This window comes from Pyrgilauda ruficollis, unplaced genomic scaffold (assembly GCF_017590135.1).
Source record: "Pyrgilauda ruficollis isolate IOZ18807 unplaced genomic scaffold, ASM1759013v1 scaffold22, whole genome shotgun sequence".
Taxonomy (NCBI): Eukaryota; Metazoa; Chordata; class Aves; order Passeriformes; family Passeridae; genus Pyrgilauda; species Pyrgilauda ruficollis.
The window spans coordinates 197678-217865 of record NW_024521428.1 but is presented as its reverse complement, the minus strand read 5'-3'; the positions used below and the strand labels follow the sequence as shown (position 1 = coordinate 217865).

At 43.1% G+C, this 20188-nt stretch overlaps 1 protein-coding gene across 1 annotated transcript in view; it reads left to right on the top strand.

Annotated features, from left to right (window-relative positions):
- Positions 1-18181, top strand: part of SH3RF3 (SH3 domain containing ring finger 3) — a 92531-nt gene extending 74350 nt beyond the window's left edge. The window contains exons 9-10 of the mRNA XM_041468403.1: positions 4890-5227; positions 14971-18181. Coding sequence (XP_041324337.1) covers positions 4890-5227; positions 14971-15139 — 507 coding nt within the window. The 3' untranslated portion in view covers positions 15140-18181. The remainder of the gene's footprint in view (positions 1-4889; positions 5228-14970) is intronic.
- The last annotated feature ends 2007 nt before the right edge of the window (positions 18182-20188 follow it).

The window sequence follows — 20188 nt, the reverse complement described above, 5'->3', positions numbered from 1 at the left end:
TTAGATAGCTTTCTTTCTCAGAGACATAATCCAAAATATGATCTGCTGTTTCAATGCAAGCATCAATCATCAGAAACCACGTTGGAATCAGAATAAAAATGCACTGTTCTCCAGCCACTAACTTACATTTACTCAAGCAGGCACTGACCAAGTTAAACAAGCAATAAAAGTGGTGTTTTGAGGGTACTGACTGATAGATGAGTTCCTGATTTGTGAGGGCTTTTGGGCCCTCGTAGGGCTCAGGGCAGCATTTAAGCAGTTTTGTTTCTTTTTTCTCCATTTTTAAATGAAACCTCTTCTTCTCCCTCTGGCTGTCTTATCTATTGATGTAACTGGTGTTGCATGAGAAATTACCTCATTTCGGTGACCGGAGACAGCTTTTCTATCAGCTGCAGTAAGGTTTCCTCATTTGTTTAATGAACCTGGATAGGCAGAAAATTAAGTATCAGGAGCTTCAGAGGAAGAAAACTAAACCAGAATGTTCTGTGTATTGGGTGGCTTAAAAAAATATATCTGTATTAATATAGCCAGTACATGTAATTGGTATTTAGATTATGGCATGATTATTGCTTTGCAGACAGGGGACTCTGTTATCACTCAGTCATCAATGAAGTAGCTGCATTCTGTGCTCATCTCATCTCTGAAGCTGAAAGAAGAGCTAGTTATTATCTTCAAGTGAGTTATTAATGAGGGGAAAAATCATCCCCAATTACTGTGAAGCAAAATATTTCAACATTTACATATCTCAGACTTTAATTTTGATCTAATCCTTCATGAGTTCTTAAGCTCAGACAGTATTCACGTTCCCAAACATTCTCACACTGGCATATCAAGAGGAACTTACACCTGTCCAAGTGCTGGCTTCCCTAAGGGTATGCTCCAGGGTCACAGAAGTGCTGCCCATCCCATCCTTGTGCTGCTAGGGACTGACATCCTCTGAGATTCCTTCATGCTACACCGTAGGAACAGAGCCTCCACTGTCAGCTGTGCCAGAGAAAAAATTCTGAATTGTCTATACTGTCTGTGTTCCCAGTCAGTTTTGGTTTTTTTCTTAACTAGAAACAGCCTGGAATTTATTTGTAAGGGCTAATTTTGTTATTTTGTTTTCCTTTGAATCCTTTTGAAATTAATGGTTTGGAAGTTTTGACTCTGAACGTCCTAGAATAAAACCTGAGCAACACAAAGGTGATGATTTAAATTCATATAAACATGTGGGCAGTAACCAGGAGATGGGAGAAGTGCTGTCCACACTGTGAATCCATCTATCAACACAGATGTGAAGGTCTGACCTTGGCAGATTCAGGGGGTGGGGATGTCAAACACAGTTTGCAGTCAATTGGAAATGTAGCTACTAGACAAAGAAAACTCAATAATTACACAGCTGTTTCAGTAGATTACAGATTTCCTAGAAAACAATAAAATAACCATCTGTGAATGGAAAAAAAAGTAAACTATTTTTTTTAATTCAAAACATTTCTGAAAGTCATCAGATATCTCCCCTGTAAACTTCTTATCTCTTTTCAAAAGCAACACAGTCGGTAACCAATCGGTGTAGATTTCTCTACAGCATTTATGTCCATTAATGCTTCATTGATTTACACTGAAACTGCTGAAGGACTGTCTTGAATAGACATATTAATATTAATTTCTTGTGAAGGATGGCTGCTATTACACTAAATATTAAATGAATTCATAATACTTGGACATTTGCAATAAATCACTTCTGGGACTGCATGCTACTATCCCATTCCCTTTTTTTTTTTAATATTAAAACCATGGAAAAGAGCTGGTTGTTCCCCAAGAAATGTAGAGCTTTGTAACACTAGAATCATGAACAAATTCCCACAGCACAAGGAGGAGTTTCAGCTTAGTCCCATTTTACAGACAGAGAGAGGCATGTAGTGGTTTAGGTTGAACTGCTGATCACAGAAGGTTCAAACCCAATCTGTTTCTCATGGGTGACGTCACAGTAAATTATCAGTTCCTGACAGTGCTTCTTTTGCTTGAAATGCTGTGAGCAGCGTCAGCAGAGGATTTGGCCATGTGATAACCAGACAGCTGAGACCCAGACTCAAAGGGAGAAGAGCTGCACATATTGTCTAATCTCCACACACACAAAGTGGTTGGTATCAGGTCACCTCTAAGTCTCTTGCCCAAGGCCACTACTTGAAGGATGGTGCTGCTCAGGTTTTGACTAGGCTTAGCAATTGAATTAAGTCATCTTCTCTCTTCCAAGACCACAGATCTTCGTTTCAGAAGTTCAGTAAAATGCTCAGCAGGGGCTAAAAATCAATTTTTTATTTTTCCTTTTATTAAAGTAGAACAAAGGATAGATCAGCAAGTTCATTATAGCTTTCTGTTTTCTAAGGGATAGCAGTTTAAGAGTAGAAATTTATGCCAGGGCTAACCCTGTAGAGTGGAAGCTGTTTTTGAAGACAAAACTGAATGACTGTCACACTCATCTGCTTTTTAATGTGTAGATGGGTGTGAGTATATGCACTTCCTTCATTCCAAATATTTCTGCTTCTGTGCCTTAAATGGTCTAAGTTGCACAAGGTTTTTCTAGTGAAAATTTGCCAAGTTATTTAAATTAGAAGCAAAAGTTAGAAAAGCTGCTACCACATAGGAATATTAATTGTTTGTTATACAGGGCTTTAGTTCACATAGTTGCTTTGCATTTGCAAGACTGCCAATTAAAGAGGCTCAAAGTGCTCACTGCTGCACAATAGCCGTTTCTCCAGAGCCCCACAATGGCTATTGTATTCTGTCACTGACCTTTGGACACCTTCAAATGCATATTGACACAGGATGCTGGGATCATTAGAGCTATTGTCTCAGTGTGCCACAGGGAAAGAAGAGTTTTGCAATTTCATGAAGAGCTTTAAAATTTTATATAATGATGACAGCAACAATATTTCTTAATTAGACAGTGAGAGAAAAACTGCAGCGTTTTTCCTGGTGTTTCAGATGAATTCCAGAATGCACACTTTCCATACAGTCCCTTTCCATCAGGAAAAGAAGATATTCATCAGGGGCATTTGGTCTGCTTTTCTGTTGTTTCCAGTGGAATTGATTTAATTTTTTGACCTGGTAGAGCCATATGGCCAGCCTGCCTTAGCTTCAGTGGATTCTGCCTGGGTGAACATCTTGACAGGATGCATCCTTTCATCCTGTAAGTGCAAAACACTCTTTTAAAACATGACCAGTGGTATGCAAGAGACCAGGATCCGGATGCACAGATCGCCCTAGGACAACAGTTCAGACTCTGCTCTTCAAAAATCAGTGGACTTTGGCTCTGTGACAACAACTGTGCTTCGTTTTATGTCTTCTGTGTCTTGGCATCTAAGGTATTTCTATTTTCTAACCAGTCCATGACAGTTAAAGAGTGCAGACAAGAACTTTAGAAGCAGAGATACCAGATACTCCAAGTACATTTACTGTAGTAAATCGAAGCATCTTCTAAAATCTTATATTCATTTTATTGTAGACTTTCTATTCTTTAAAGCTGCTCTGAGAAATTAGTTCAGCAGTCAGAACATAAAATAGCATAATTTTAAACCTTGCATGGGACATTTTGTCTACAGAGAATAAATAAATAAATTACTGGCTTGTATTTCCAACAAATTTTCCTACTTGAATATATAGAGAAAGTTTCTGTTCCATAAGTCTTGCTGTTTCTGGGTTTGATTTTATCCCCTGGGATCCTATTATTGAACAAATTATCAAATACAGCTAAACTTCACAGCCCTGAGCCTCTGAAGATAGTTTGGGTAATGGCTTGCACTTCTGACAAAAGAGGAAAAAATCTAATAGACCTTTGCAAAACTTCTTGTATCATTTTGAAAAAATGGAAAAATTTACTGCACAGCATTGCTGGTTTGCAGCTCTAACCTAGCATTGTGGAGCATGTGCCAGAGGATGGCCAATTTCTACATATAAACCTCTAGCCAAAAAACTTTAAATTAAGGACATAGTATTTAGTATTTATGTGTGCTTGAGGTAAATGTGCAGCAGGATTTCTCACACTGTTGTAAAATCCAAAAGGTTTCCTCAGGAACGCAGGCTAAACTTTTTTCTTCCCATTAATTGAAAGGGTGCTATTATCATCTTTTAATTTCTCTGTGTCAGAAACCCTTGTAGAACTTTGAAACCTCCCATGCACTGCCACTGCAATTGCCAATTGTGAGTTTTGTGGTCTGTCTTCAAACATCAAGGTGATGTCTTTACCTTAACACATGAGGGGAAGTGACCCCTTTCTGGGAGGGAGACGTGAATAGTTATTGCTGTGTGATGCAGGATGTGAAGGGTAGCATGTTCTGGAAAGAGTTGTTAAACCAGATTCTTATGCCTCCATTCTCCCTACTGTAAATCTGCATCAGGTAGTAAGAGGCAGTAATGATGAATGCTTCTCTTACAGTGGGCTGGGATCTGAAATCTCTCCTCAACCCATTGTGCTTTCCAGCAGAGGTTTTTAGCCATGGGTTTCTTACTTGAGATGTATCTATATTGAGGGACAGGCTTCTCCTTGAAGAGAGAGGGCAGCACTCTGCTTGCTCTCCTCTCTGCATGGGAAGTTTGTATCTTTGCTGCACTAGTGTAGCTGCACTCTGTCTTTCAAAAGGCACATGATCACTGCCTGGATGGATTTGAAAATGGGGATAATCTTTGCAGTATGTTTGGTCCTTACTCTACTGGATTAGTTGATGCCTTTTTCAATGGGGTGGGATTTTCATAGGATCTTTATTATAGGAAGTTCAAGTTCTACCTGGATCCAACTCTGTGGCACTTTTGAGAGGTTTCCTGCCTCACACATTGAGGTTCTCCAAAACGAAAGCAAAGAGACTTGGTATGTCTGCTCACTGCCCTTGTTTTGTTTGGTTCCTTTGCAGAAGGAGAAGAAGAGCGGGCTCTTGAAACTTCTAGCAGGAGCATCAACAAAAAAGAAGTCACGCTCCCCACCATCTGTGTCCCCCACTCACGACCCCCAGACAGCCATTGAAGGAGTTCTGCAAGGGGCAGTGGGGCCTGAGCTGTCCTCCCTCTCCAGTCACGGCAGAGCCGGCTCCTGCCCCATCGAGAGTGAAATGCAAGGAGCCATGGGGCTGGAGCCTCTGCACAGGAAAACAGGCTCCTTGGATTTGAATTTTTCCATCCCTTCACCTGCCAGGCCACCCCTCTCTTCCATGGCAGCTATTCGGCCAGAACCCAAGCCTTTGCCCCGGGAAAGGTAAGTAGTGTTTCTCCTGAGGTTGCCTGCATCCACAGGGAGCAATTGGAGGAGGGATGAAAGTTTAATTTGCTCAGGAGTTGTTGCAGTTTTGGTGTCCTGTGGATTGACTGTACATGTCTCAGCTGTCTTTTAGGAAGACAGGGCTTACATGCATCTCTGCCCATTGAAAATAATTTGGTACACCGTGCAAGTTTAAAGTGTTTAAGAGCACGTGTCCATGACACTCCACAGCTCTGGTCTAAATGTGGAGGACAGCAGTGCTTTCTAAGCCCAAATGGTGTAAATGCTGTTGGCAAATGCCACATTTTAAATGGAATTCCAGTATTTTAACTTAAGGAATAAGTTAAAGAAATTGGCATATTATGTCCCATCTGTCCTGTTCTGCAATACCAAAGACTGTTTCAAATTCTTCTTGTTTAGAATACATACAGATACCATCTTCAGTGACCTGTTACCAAAAATGTAGCTCATTTCTAGAGGGGGATGTACCAGTGATTCTGGAGTTCATTTCAGCAGCCTGCTCTCTACCTTGGTACCTCAGATTAACTGACTTTGCAAACCTGAAAAAAGAAGAATAGGAATACCAAAATACAAAAGCAGGTGGAGAGAGGGATAACTGACCAGAAAAGAGCTGGGGGTTGCAGAAAAGAGATAGGTCTCTATGTGCAGAGTCACACTGGCTTCAGGTAAATGTTTTCTACAAGACTGCAGCTTGAAGACTGGGAAGGGAATAAATAATACACAGCTACAGTGCTGTTGAAATGCTTTTAACTCAGAAGGTGATTGAGAAAAACATATCTTTACAAAACCATTGAGGAATTTTCAAAAAGCTGTTCAGGGAAAACACTTGAACTGGTATTTAAAACAATTTTGAAATAACATTAAAATCACAGAAGTTGGAAAGAAACTAGTTTTGTCTGAGTATATGAAAGAGGCTGAAGGGAATGGATTGGGCAAGGCACCTGACCCTGAATCCTGCTGGGATCATGAAGCAGATGATGCATAATGAGAGACATTACAGGACTGTCCAAATACAGTGTTTTACTCAATGCAGGTTGGAATTCAGTTGAGAAGGTGACAGTGACACCATAACATAAACTTTTCTAAGGCATCTGGTTTGTTACCATAAAACCCCTTCCTGAGTAAACTCTACACAACCAACCCAGCAGATAGTAAGTGTATTGGACATTGATTCACTGGCATCAAATCTAACTCTATGTAAGAAATCACTAGAAAATGGTTATTAATGTATGTAGTGCAGCCCAACAGGAGTGGGGTCCTGGACCTGAACTGTCGACATAAAACCTTTGCTGTTGCAGAATGAGGACTGAAGTGCGAAGTGGGTGATGGGTAGGGCAGATCTGTTGGTGCAGAGCTAGTTCAGCTCCTGGTCAGGTGAAAACAAAGTAACAGTATATTTCAGAAGAGGCAAATCTAATGCAAAGTGAAGTGGACTCAGAGAAGCATCTTAAGAAAAATGGAAGATTTAAAACTATATACTTGCAATGAGAGTCACAGGTCACTCTGGCATACCTGGTAAAGAGTGTAGGGATGCATGGTAACAGTCTGTAAGAGACTGCAGTCAGGATAGGCATGGGAATATTTTTACACTAGATTTGGCATTTTTTCTGAAAGAGATGCTTTTGTTCAGGTGCAGCTGTTAGACTTGAAGCAGAAATAAATACAGGCAAGTCCTTCAGCATTGTAATGAAGGCAGTGAGAACAGACTATCACAGTAGTCTCTTGCTCTTAAAATCCATGAAAAAGTAATTTAGTAAAAGGAGTGAAAAACCAATCCCTATTTAGGCACACTTAATTTGGTCTACATCAGTTCAGATTAATGCTATAAGAAAAGTTAAATCAATATAAACCAGATTTAGTACCAGTGTAACTGAATCAGTGGGCTGCTGCACCTTTAGTTAAATGTAACCATGAAGGGAAGCTGAGGAGTACAGCCCCTGACGTCTCCAGAGCTGGATGTTAATATGCTGCTCTCAAAGCTTCACTATAGAGAACTCCAGACACATTGTGTAATATGCCAGGGCTACTCCCATACCCTACGAATTTTTCAGTCCACCTCAGGTGGTCCAGGTAGGGAAACATTTAACTGATGACTATTTTAAGTGGCAGAATAAAACCAGAGAGACGAAGGTTACCTGGATCCTCTTAGCTGTGCGGGAATCAGGAGCAAATAGATTTAGAGTGCTAAAACTGAGTAAATATTTCCAGCTGCAGTGTATGATGATAAGGAACTTCCTCTGATTTTACGTATTTTGATTCCTGAGTCTTAAATCTGAAAATAAGCTATAATTGAAGTAACCATAATTATACACAGCAGGCAAGATTCTTTAATTGATTTATGAATTAACTTCCATATCATTGGTGTATCTGCATTCCTTAACTGATCATATGGGTTTTTTCATGTCCATAATGGGAAATATTAATTACCTTCATGCACTAGGAAGGATAATGCTTAGTCCTGGAATAATCTGAGCAGATACATTAAACACTTGTCTGCTAGAAATTCATCCCACATCCATCTGTGCTCATTAAATCATCAAATTTCTCAGAAGTACCAAATTATATTTTTTTTTAAACAAATTACGGTTTTCAAACCTCTTGTTCTTTTCACATCTGGCAACGGAGCAACTTGCATTCAGCGTCACTCAGCTCCATATTTTGCTTGTTTGAATTTTGGTGCATTTCATACGCACAGTAGGAGCAATTCTCTGAGAAAGAAAAGGGAGGAGAGGGAAAAAAGGGTTAGATAAACAGATTCAGATGCTGGAAGAAATTTTAAAAAGCTGCAAAGCATTTCAGTACACTTAGCTGTACTTGGCTTTCTGTCTCCCAACGCCCATCTGTGCACACAGAAACAGAGCACTGAAAGGTTGGAAGAAGTAGCACATTCCTTAATATTTACGGCATTCAAAGTGAGGCTCATGCAGGCAGCAAAGCACTGCTACATTTCCTATAGAGGTTGGCTTGCAGCTCCAGCACTCGCCACATCCAGGTTACTGATCAAACCCAGTGCACCAGGAGGTGCATTAAAGGGCTCTGATTGCTTGCACTCACTCATATTTAAGGGATGAATTGCCTATTCTGCTGCCTGACAGTGCAGACCTTCTGGGAGTTGCAGCCAGGTAGACAGAAAGGTGAAGCAAGCGTCACCCTCTTGGAGGTGCTGTTAATGTTTGCACTCTTAGTCTTTTTTGGTTGTTTGTTTTGTGGGGTTTTTTTTACAGAGAGAGGAAAACAATTATCTTCTTCTTGATATTCCAAAGCCTGGCTATGGGTGACTGGATTAGGAAGGAAATTGCTCCTAGCTCTCCTGTCATTTAGCTTTCAAATTCGTCTAGTTTGCTAGGATAGTCAGAGACCATCTCTGCCTTCTGGGTGTAGTTTCCACTACCAGTTTATAAAACCACATTCCTTCAGATGCTCTCTGCCATAAAGCATCCAGCAATCCAAGCAGCAGAGCAGAGAAATTTCCCAGGTGGTATCCTTGTCACTTCATGTGGCAGTGATTGACTGCCAAGTGAATACCCCATCAGGCTGTGTGTGCCCCACACACTCTTTTCCACCTACAGCTCCATCCAGTTTCTGCTGGTATGAGAAACAGGACCAGTACAGGGACACACTGTGGTGAGGCAGGCACTGGGCCAGAGCCTTGCCCACATCCCACCACGCTGTTGGCTCACAGGAGGGGTGTGCTGTGTGCCTGGCAGCACCAAAACAAAATACTTCCCTTGCCACCCCCTTCAAGAAAATGTGACTGTACATTAAGCAAAACAGGAGAGTTGAGTGTGCATGTGTGTGTGCATGAGTCATGTTCCCCTCGCTGCCTGGCACTGTTCCCAGAGGCGAACCTGAGTAAAACATGTCACGCGTTGTTGACTCTTTTATAGTAGCTGGCACTAACTCTGCCATGTTATATTGTGATAAAGCAGCTGTGGCCAGACTTATTGTCACGACTGGCATATCTGTGCTGCGTTTCTATGGTTTTTGTGCAGTCTTCAACCCAGTTATAACCACAACAGTGCTGCAGAATAAGATGGGAGCAGTAAGTTTAACCTTTAAAATAGATCCCTCCATGTTTCTATGTATCTTTCTACAAATCACTGCCACATTAGAAATTGAGCTCCCAATTCAAGGAAGCATTCAAGCATGTGCTTAACGCCCATTGACTTCAATTTTGCTGTGCTCATATGTCTTCTTTGCCAAAAAGGAAAGCAGAGGAAGGGCTCTTTTCATTCCTGGAAAGTGATACTAGAGAAATGACCCAAGGAGTAATTTCTGACTGAACAGTGACATGTATTCACGTGGTTAAGTGCTTCTCTGAGTAGGTATGCCTGCCTTAGGACTGGGAATCAACCATCAACCGTCTCAGAAATTGAATCCTAATATATTTCCAGCAGAAAGGTAAAAGACCCAATTAAGACTTGTTCTTCTAAGGCTGCTGATTCAGCCCCCATACTATGGAGAAGCAGGTTTTGGCTTGTAGTGTACAGAGGTGCCATGCAGATCCTTGCAATTTGCCAGCGAAAGGATGAAAAAGCTTCACTGGTAAACAAGAGCAATGGTTAACTGGGCTAGATGGTCCTTTGGCACTGATTATGCATTGCTTCCAAAACTGCATATCCCTAATTCATAAGAGACTGTTGGAGTCACAGGACTAGACCTGTCCTTAGTGCATGATACTTTGAGAAACAAGAATTTGCATTAAGCATCCAAATTCAAGAACTCTAAATGGGATCAAATTGGAGGTTAGCCCTGCAGACCTAATTTACCTCATTGCACATTTTCTTAAGTTGCTCTAGTCTAGTTCCATCAGCGTTCCAGATACACATATTTACTCAGTGAGTATTTTGGGTTGTTGTTTTTTTTTTTAGTGTCCATGGCTGAGTTCAGCCATTAATTACTGATCAGTTCTGATCAATACTGTTCAGTGCGTGCCTGCACAGTGACAGAGGGCTTGTATGAGTCATTCAGTCCAGACAGGACTCCTACGCAGCCAGTGTGCATGAGATGAGTCTCTCTCTGTGGAAAGTGTGGCACGAGGCTTTGCAGCTGAAGGAGTCAGAGAAGCCACTTTCCCCACATCTGCACTACTCAGTGCATTTCATCATGGTCACTTGCTAGAGATATTCCAACCTCTACAAAAGGTGGGATGGCTCCCATGTCAGAGCCTTGACTCACATCCAGAGCAGCATCTTGTGCACTAAATGAAGCAGGCATCCTGCGGGAAAAATAGTATGCAATCATATAATGAAAGATTATATTGCAAGCAGAACTAAAGTCATGGACAATTTTATTTGCCTTTTTCTTCATCTCAGATGCATGGGTGTGAAACACTTGGCGTTCTTGTAAGGTTGTAGATTTCTTTATGTATCTACACATGATATTTTTAATCATTTTGCTTTTTTAAAAGAAACAAAACCAGAGCTTCCATCAGGTGACATCTGTTTGAGGTTAGGAGTCTTATTTGCACCTTCCAGATTTCAGTAGGAGTAGCAAAAGGAGGGCTGGGTGGGAGAGGTGTTTCTTTTGGCTGTGAAAACAAGTGCTATGAAGACAGGGGACAGAGGGATTGCAAGGTCTTTGCTGACAGCAGAGGATGGACCTATTCCCAGCTCAGTGAGGTAATTGCTGCCAAGGTGCCCATCCCACCCTCAGCCTCAATCCCAGCTTCTACTGATGCAGTCTCCTGCTTCTTGGGATGTCATGTCCCTGCCCCAGGCTCCCTCCCACCAAGGCTTTTTGCTCTCCCAGACTCAGCAGAGCTTCCCCCCTCAGCAGCCATGCCCACACCTTCTATCAGGGCTTTCTGTTTTCATCACAGTCACGTTTCTTCCTCTGCTCACAGTTTTTCTCCCATCAGCTTCCCTCTTCCTCCACCTCGTCCCTTACTTTACCCCACTCTCCAGCTCCCTGGGGTTTCCCTGCCTAGGAAAAACCCATCCCCTGTCCTTGCTGATACTACTTGCAGCCTCTCCTCTGGTATTATCTCTTGTGTACCAAGGACCCTTCCCAGGCCACTGCCCATCCTGGACAGTAGCCTCCAGGGATGAAGTGCCCAATCCAAGGATGCCACAGCAGCCAGCAGTGGGGATGACAAACATCAAGTCTGTCCCCTAAGAGAAAAATACAAGAGGGGCCCAGTACTAAGAAAGGAAGGGAAATGCAGCCTCTGAGGTCCCACAGAGCAAGGACAGCTTGGAGCATGAATCAGCAGGGATTTTACTTTCAGTGGTCATACAAGCCTAAACATGTGCCATTTTGGGGTGGTTTGAATGTTTTTAAACCTGGCTGTGAGTGGATGGTTTTCGGAAGGAACACCATCCCTTACAGACCAGTGGGACCACAGGACAGGTCTTTGCTCCCAAATACAGGACCTGAGAGCAGTTTGTGGAAGTGCTCATATGGGTCCTGCTGGTGCTGCATAACCCCTCATGTTATTCTTGGAAGTGATGAGGCCATTGGGCTGTATGTTGGACCCTCAGCCCAATACAGCCAACTGCTGCGGAGAATTTGGGCCAAAATTATTAACATTTGTCAGAATTGTAACTATAGACAGATTTACACAATTTACAACAGAAAACACCAAATATTGTTAATGGTGGTCAGAGGTGGTTGCCACACTTGTCATCATAATTGTTGCCCAGCATTTTGAAAGTTGGTAATTTAGAGGTGGAATGTGACACAGACAAAATTGAGAAGACTGAGATTCATCTAAAATGCCAAGCGACAGTTTGGTATAGGAAAACCTACAATTTTATAGCATCTTTTTGAAAAGGGGAGAAAAGGGGAAATTAAAAGTGGAGATATAAATAGAAGTATCCCGGACTACCTTTTTGGGAGTGAGGGAGGATGTCTGGGAGAAGAGACCTTTTCTGCCAAAAAAACACAGCTAATAGCTGTCCTTGGGATTCCATTCTCGAGGATAAGCGGGGCTGAGGTGCCACCTGGAGGTGTGGAGGGGCGGCACAGCTCCCCGTGCCAGCGCAGTGCCGGGATGCTGTCCCTGCAGCCCCCACCGGGCTGCCTCTCCCAGGCTCTGCTTCAGACCTCTCGTGGGAAAAGGCATCGCATCTTTTTCCGTCTCTCACACAGGAGTTCTTAACTGATTTGCAAGGTCTTTTGTAGCTAGTATTTTGTTATTCTATCAAAAACCTCTTTGGTACTATCTTGTGAGGTACTGTAGTTAATTAAATTTAAACCATAGCGTTTAGGGTTTCCTGAATGGGGGAAAGTGCCTCATTTTGTAATGCAGTGACTGAGATTTATTTCTCTAAATTGCTAAGAAGATGCTGTGTAGAGCCCCTTTTATGACAGTGGGCACATTCCTGTTGAGTGTGGTCACCTGCCTCCTCTTGTGAACCATTTAGGGACTAGCAGCTCATCACTCTGAGGATGTAGTTTTGCTTTAAAAGGATATCTTTGTGCTTTTGGTATAACATGAGGTGCTGGCAGTCCCAGCTGGGTCTTCAGAGTGACCCTGCCCAAGACACCACCTTTTTCTGAGTTTCTGTTTTCTGACTTGCCAGAATAGTCTGTGAGTACCTCCACAGCACTCAAATAATGTTGAGGTCCAACCTTTTTTGTTTCTCAAGGCCTCTTGAGTTCCTGATGCAGAGCTCCGATGTGCTGTGATTGTGCATAAGAGTAGTGAGATCTGAAACTTGGCATCATCTTAGCTGAAATTGTTCCACTCTGATAATTTAATTAATCAACACTGCAGCAGAGTGTTTGAAATAATGTGTGCATTCATTTGCATAATGAGTGTAATTGGCAAAGCTTCATATTATAAGTGTAGCAGTTCCACAGATGATAGCTTGATAGACCATTTTCCTGCACACGTTTCAACCCCTGTTATTTGCTTTTCCGCAGAGGAAGGAAGTGACAACTAGATTTATTAACCAAGGTACAGAGAGGATCAGCAAATTTTTGATGGCACTTGAACACATATATTTTCCACAACTATGTTGCTCTGTCAAGATAAAATAGCCATGGTCAGGTATTAGAACAGAAGCCCTGCTCCAAATGGAGTTTACTGCTTTTCCAAGCAATGGGTTGTTTGGCTGTGGAGATGTCCAGACACAGAGTAAAAGCTGATATTTCCAGTGTCATGCCAAAGTGGAGTGCCTAGTTTGAGAGCTGAAGTCACTAGGCACCTGAGCAAAATCTGCAAATAAAATGGGTGACTGCCACTGGAGAGCCCCTTGCTTTAGTACTGTCTCACTGGGGATGGCCTCAGGGCATGGTCCACAGCCTCCAGGGCGTGTTAAAGTCCCCAGGGGCAGGGTATTATCTTAAATAAGTACTCACCTTGTTACAAACAGGACTCAAGCACTGCCGGTCAGGCAGCAGTTGTGAACATATTAATTCTCAGGAGATGGACTTTAGGTAATCAATTGGCAACTTTTAACTATCTTACTATATTCATTACTTTGCAATTAGCAAGACATTTATTGACTGTTAACCAAATGCCAGATGACTGCAGAAGTGCTGAAGGAAAAAAACAACCATGCAGTAGAAATATATTCCCTGCTCTGCATACAAGTGCGTTGATATAAAATGGCCTGGTCTGTGCTCTCAGAAGGACGCCTGCTGATAAGCTCTGAGTGCAGAATAGCTGTATCAGGCTCAGACACATCATTACTTCATTGAAATGAAGTGACACTTGACAACTAAGTTCCCAGAGAGCCCTGGGAATGGTTCAGGACTGGGGCTCCCCGTTGGTTTGGAGAGTGCTTTGAAAGTCACTTGATACCTCTCCATTTTAGCTTCCCTTCCAGGTTTGAGGGACTCAAAGTACATTCTCAAGACATATTATAAGAAGAAAAATGTGAACTGCTTTAGCTAACATCTGCTGGTGTCACAGGCGGTGAGAGCATTGCAAACCCCATTTTCCATCAGTAGACAAGGAAGAGAGCATATCATATATCTGGACTTCTGTAACATCTCACAACATCTCTCTAAATTGGAGAAGGATAGATTTCATGGGTGGGCTGTTAAGTGGATCAGGAATTAGTTAGACAGCCACATCCAGAGGGTAGTGATCAGTGGCTCAATGTCCTAATGGATATTGGTGACGCATGGTGTTCTTCAGGGGTCCACTCTGGGACCAGTGCTGTTCCATACCTTCATCAATAACATAGATGGTGGGATTGAGGGCATCCTCAGGAAGTTTGCAGATGACACCAAGCTGATTTATGCAGTTGACACATGGGCTCTGAGCAACCTGCTTGAGTTGAAAATGTCCCTGCCTCTAGCCAAGGGGTTGAACTAGGTGACCTTTAAAGTCCCTTCCAGCCCAAACTGTTCTGTCATTCTATGACTCTATGATTTTTGGATGGAGCAAACACAGAGCTGAATAAGACGTGTTACAGCAGAGATGCAACACTAGGATAAAGCAGCCAAGTCCTGGCACAGGCTCAGCACACAGCTGGGAGCAGAGATACCATGAGTGGTCCACCCATTTGACAAGACATTTCTGCTTTCATGGACTGGTTCCAGAGTCATCCTGGTCAATTGTCCAACCAAGCTGGCAAGAAATTTACATCTTACTCAGTTTTAGTAGAAAATGTAGCTGCATTGCATACAACTAGTGTGTGAAAATGTAACTTACTGATATTTCCAAAAGTTGTTTTTTTTTTCCCAAGACCTCTGGTACTGGTGCCCAGCTGCTCCCATCAAGTGCAGATTAACCAAGTGTTTGCACATTTTTCTCTCCAAAGGTACCGCGTTGTGGTGCCATACCCACCGCAGAGCGAGGCGGAGATCGAACTGAAGGAAGGTGACATTGTGTTTGTGCACAAGAAGCGGGAGGATGGCTGGTACAAGGGGACGTTGCAGAGGAACGGCAGGACAGGCCTCTTCCCCGGGAGCTTTGTCGAGAGCTTCTGAGGACAAATCGCCGCTCTCTCAACTGAGGAGCTTTCAGGGGAAACTGCATAGCACAAGAAGAGACAGCAAAGAGAAACTGGACTGATAACCACTGCCATTTTTATTTCCAAAGACTTCCCCCAGGCCCTTCAGTCTGCAGCTCTGGAGACACAGTGTCCCGCTGTGCTCCCGAGACCGTGTGCGGTGCATACAGTGGTATGTTGAAGTAGTGCCTTCCACCTGGAATCACAGACTGAAAGGACGCCCATCTGGACTGTAGTAACCTAAACTCTGGCTGTTAACCTTTTGTGTAAATTATAGAGAAGATATCTTTAAAAAAAATTAAGAGGAAAGCTGTTATATTGCTGTAACTTATTTGTCAGAGCTGCAGTGTTCTTATTACTGGCCTATGCAAGATGGATTTGAGAGTTCAAGGAGGTGTGCTAGGAAGCTCTAAACTGGGATTTTGTTTTTACCAAGGGAAGAAGAGGGGAGGGTGGAGAAAACCCCAGCTAAAGATCAGTGCATCATTATGCAAGTAAGAATGAGGAGTCAAAAATGTTAATGTCATGCTTTCTATATACCTCAAAGATACGCTGCGCAGGTTTGTTGGTGTGTGTCGGTGTTCAGTACTCAGAGTGCCACACCACCCCGTGTCCTGGCACTGCTGCCAGGGAGGTCCTGGAGGAAGCACGGCTCCACCATTAAACTGTGGTTATTTGAGCAGAATCCCTTTTGCCTGTCTTCTGCCCGTATTATATGCAGCATGGATTTTTGTCCTTCGGTATCACTTTCCATTGCTTTTTTGTACAACGTACCTTTTTACTGTAAGAATTGCTCTACTTTATATATATTCCTACTAGATCAGACATTTCCTCTTTTTCATACATCTGGTGCTATTTTTTTTAATTGTTAAAGATTTGGTTAAACAGAGAGGCTGCAACAAGATTTGCATTCAACATATGAAATTAAAAACATACCTGAAGATAGAGATCAGACTGCTTGTTCTTGCATCATAGAGGAAAAGAGAAAAAGCTGCATGGTCACCGATAAATATACCTGGGGGGGCCACCTGTGGAACATACACATGCTTGCTCTCTCCTACATATTTAGAGTGGCTGAAGACCCATGCTGAAGCACAGCGTTCTGTCTGGAGAGTGATAATGACTCCAGAATTGGAAGTAATTCCCAGAGGAGTCATTTTAATTGACTTTTTCGTGGCAATAAGAAGAACACTGCAGGTTCTAGCACACGCAGGGACCGTGGAGTTTTCCTCTGTCGTTGCATGACGGAGACAAGAGCTGATCTGCGACAGCAGTAATTAGTGTTATGGAAATGTGATTTCTTACTGTAGAAATGTACAGTTCTGGAGACTGTTGGATTTCTTAATGTCGTCAAGCTACAATACAAACTGTATCAGGCAATATAAGCTTCCATCTACCAGGGACTTAAAGGTGCAATAAATGTGAGTTTAGCCAGTAATTTGTATGAAAAGGAATGAGAAAAAAAGGTCATAATGCAGTTGTTGAGAGTATTTAAAAAGACATCGGTTCTTGAGGAGTGAATTGTGTTGAAAGGCCTTTTATAACTGTATCCATACCTTGCCTCTGACAGCAGCTGGCTGTTTGCCAAAGCCCACATGTGGTGGGTGTTTAGAAGTGTCAGAGGCACTGTAACCTGGAGATGATCTTATTAAAACAAAGAGGCCTGGTGGGTGAACATCATCACTGCGTTACCAGTATTTCATATGCGAAGGTGTAAGTTTTGTTTTCATTCAAGCTGTGTGTAGTACATATCAAAACCCATGTAAGTGAGCATTCATGTTTAAGTTCAGCTCTGTGACTTTGTTCTCTGTAAAATAAGTTCTTCTTGCTGTCACATGTTAACAAACCAATTCCAGAAACACAGTTCGTGGCCAAGTATAGCACCTTCAAACCAGGAGGCATCACTTTCAGGGTGTTTCTTTTTATACTTGATGTTGCCGCATTTGTTGATATTCCAGATTGTAATGAGTCAGTCACTAAAAATTTAGTTACTGTTAAGAGGAAATTGCCTTTTTATAACCAATAAGAGACTGAAGAAACGTCTTCTGGAAAGACTTGTTTGAGATTAGAGCCATATCTGTTCCACTTATTTGGTCCAGGTCAGAACTGGTGTCATTGCACCTCAAACAGTAAACTGCACAGTTAGGCAGTCAGCAATGCCAAAATGGGTGTTATTGATTCCAAAAAAAATTCTGGCTTAGATCTGTCAGAGATGAGATTTTTTTCTGACAACTTACAGTCGTTAAAATGCTCTTAAAATTCTGTTCTGTGGTGTATTTACTACAGTCAGAAAAACAAAACAGGATGACAACTTGCATGCTGCCTATTCTGTTTAGCCAGATCTAAAATGGTTCCAGATTTCCACTGTTTTATGCTTAACTCTAACAGGACAAAAGCTGGAGTGTGAGGATCAAGGAAAACATGCAGATGTCATATCATTAAATCAGTGCTTTAAAATACATTTTGCAAGGAGGATGATGATTTTTTGAATGGTCGACAACCCTTCCAGTCATATTTTTCTTCTAGGAAAAATATGGGGACAGGGGGGAGGAGGTGTTCTGTTTTGATAGCAGCTGTTTCTGGGCCCTCTTTATTGCTTATCACAGTTTGGGTTACTGAGTGATCTTCTTGGACAAATCACTTCCATGCCAGGAGCACAAGTATTAAGGTCAACTTAATACAGCCCAGTGATAGAAAAACATGACCCAGTGCCATTCAGGAAGTCCTGGACTGAGAGAGGTTTGACTCATACTGTGGTCTCGTTTTTGCCTGTCATGCCAGGAAGAGGGAGGAGGGGGCATCTCCATCTCCTGCAACAGGGCGGAGAAAAGATTCCTTCTGGTGGCCTCAGTTTGTAAAATGCCAGATTTGTTATTCTAGAAATGGGTTCAAGTAATTGAACAGTTCCTTTGAACTTTGCACAGCTCAGAAAATGTTTTTGTTATACATGAATGTTAACGTGGTTTAGGAAATGTTGGCAGATATGAGTACAAATGAACTACAATGACTGTGTTTCTGATTCTTTAAATAAAATAAGTATTAAGGCAACTTGACTGAGGTTTCTCTCTCTATTAGACAACAAGGTGAACAAGTAGTGCAAGCGGCTCTGAGGTTTGCAAAGAAAATAGGGAAAACTGGTCTGCAAACCCTGTAGTAATTCCCACATAAAAACCTGTTAGGGGTAAGAAATGACTGAACAGGAGTCAGAATCTCGGTTCTTCTTTTAGCACAACTGGGATTTCTTCAAAATCTTGAGAAGTTAACAACTTACCTGTGGAGAAGAGGTGTGTAGGTCCAGAGAAAGAGAGTGGGTACAGGCCAGGAAGAGGCAGCAAGGTGGCAAGGATAAGGCTGTGGCAGAGAAGCCAGGAAGGGATGTGAAAGCAAAAAACTGACAAGGAAAAGAGCAGCCTCTGATAATGGGCTTCAGGGGTGCTCTGAGGTCACCTGGTGGGTTGAGCAAGTTTGTGGGCTGAGGAAAACCCCTTTCCTCATGGCCTGGGTAGGCTTGGGCATGGTCAGCAGAGTCCATGTGTCCTCTAGGCAGTGTACAGCCAAGGAACTGCAAGAGAGGGAAGGAGCAGGTTGTACCCTGGGCAACTCTGGTGAGAAGGGTAAACCCGTTTTTGGACAAGGCCTGAGATTCCCATTCAGCAGCACAGTGCAGAGCATCTGAAGGTGGAACATGAGTCCATGAGCGGATCTGGATGTGTTTACCTTGATTTGGCTGATAGACACCTCTGGAAAAGGCACCTACGGGTGGTGATTCTTTGCACAGTTAGTGAGGCACAGCTAACTCACCAGGTCATCTGCATGAGAGGTGACACAAGTCTCTTTTTGCCCCAGCTGGATCCTGAGTCAAAATTCTGAAATGTGGAAACCACTAGAATCTAAATGTGGGCAGGCAGCACTTCTCCCTCTGCTAAGCCTTGCTGGCTGTCTGACAAGCAGCATGGTGCAAAATGCTGCACAGAGGAGCCTGCCAGCTACTTCCGAGCTGGTCTGGCGTGCCAGTCCCCTCCACACTTTGCCAGGTCCTGTTCCTCTGGCATTTCTGTGTGCCCTGCTGCCAGCACATACCGCACACCTCACACAGCCTTCATACTGCATGTCACCCTGTGCTTCTGCTCCAGTGCCTGATTGAAATTTAGGCCGTGTTTTGAAAGAAAAATAATAATTGTAAAATTGTTACATGGTTTGACTGTTTCTAAATGCTCATCGAGAGCAGAACCACCTGGACAACATCTGCAGGGCTTTCCTGCAGCCAAAAGCTCTTCCTGACATCAGCAGCTCCTTATACATGGTGAACCTGGCAGCTACACGGCTTGGTTAGTTGGTGCCAAACCAAATAAATGAGCTGTACTGGAAGGAAAGCCAAGAGGTGCTACAGTCTGGAGAAGGCCCTGTCCTCGTGCCCCAGCCTTTCATGTAGCAAAAATAACTTTCCAAGTGGTCACAGATGTATTTCCATTCACTGGGGCGTGGGTGTCTATCCTCCCTTCAGAAAAACACTTGATTTTTCTCAGCCACCAAGCAGCACCACCTGCCCCACGGTGCCACAAAGGGGCCACAAGCCAGAACACCGAGGAGCTTGTACCAAGGTGGTCCCCTTGCAGCACGTGCCTGACAGCCTGTGTGAGTCCCCCAGGTTTACAGTACATGTCAGTTGCAGGTGAGCCCACCTCTACTTGGGTCTCTTCGTTGCTCCCTAGGGAGACCCCAGCAGCTCCAGAGAAAGACAGCCAGCATCCTGCTGACTTGGCCAGGGAGTCACTGAAAGCTGTTTCCAACACAAATGGCTCTTTTGCACCAGACAAGATGCAATGCAGTGCTTTTACAAAGGCAACAGGAATAGTCTTGCACACAGGATTCTGAGCTTTGTGACCTCCTGTGTGACACACACGTGTATGCAGAAAAGCCCGTGAGCAAGGAGTGCTGCCAGGGAGTGGGGCTGCACTGGTGCTAGCTGCCCACCCCTCTCAGAAAGGGCACCGGAAAGGACAGGACTGGCTTTAGTTAAGGGTGA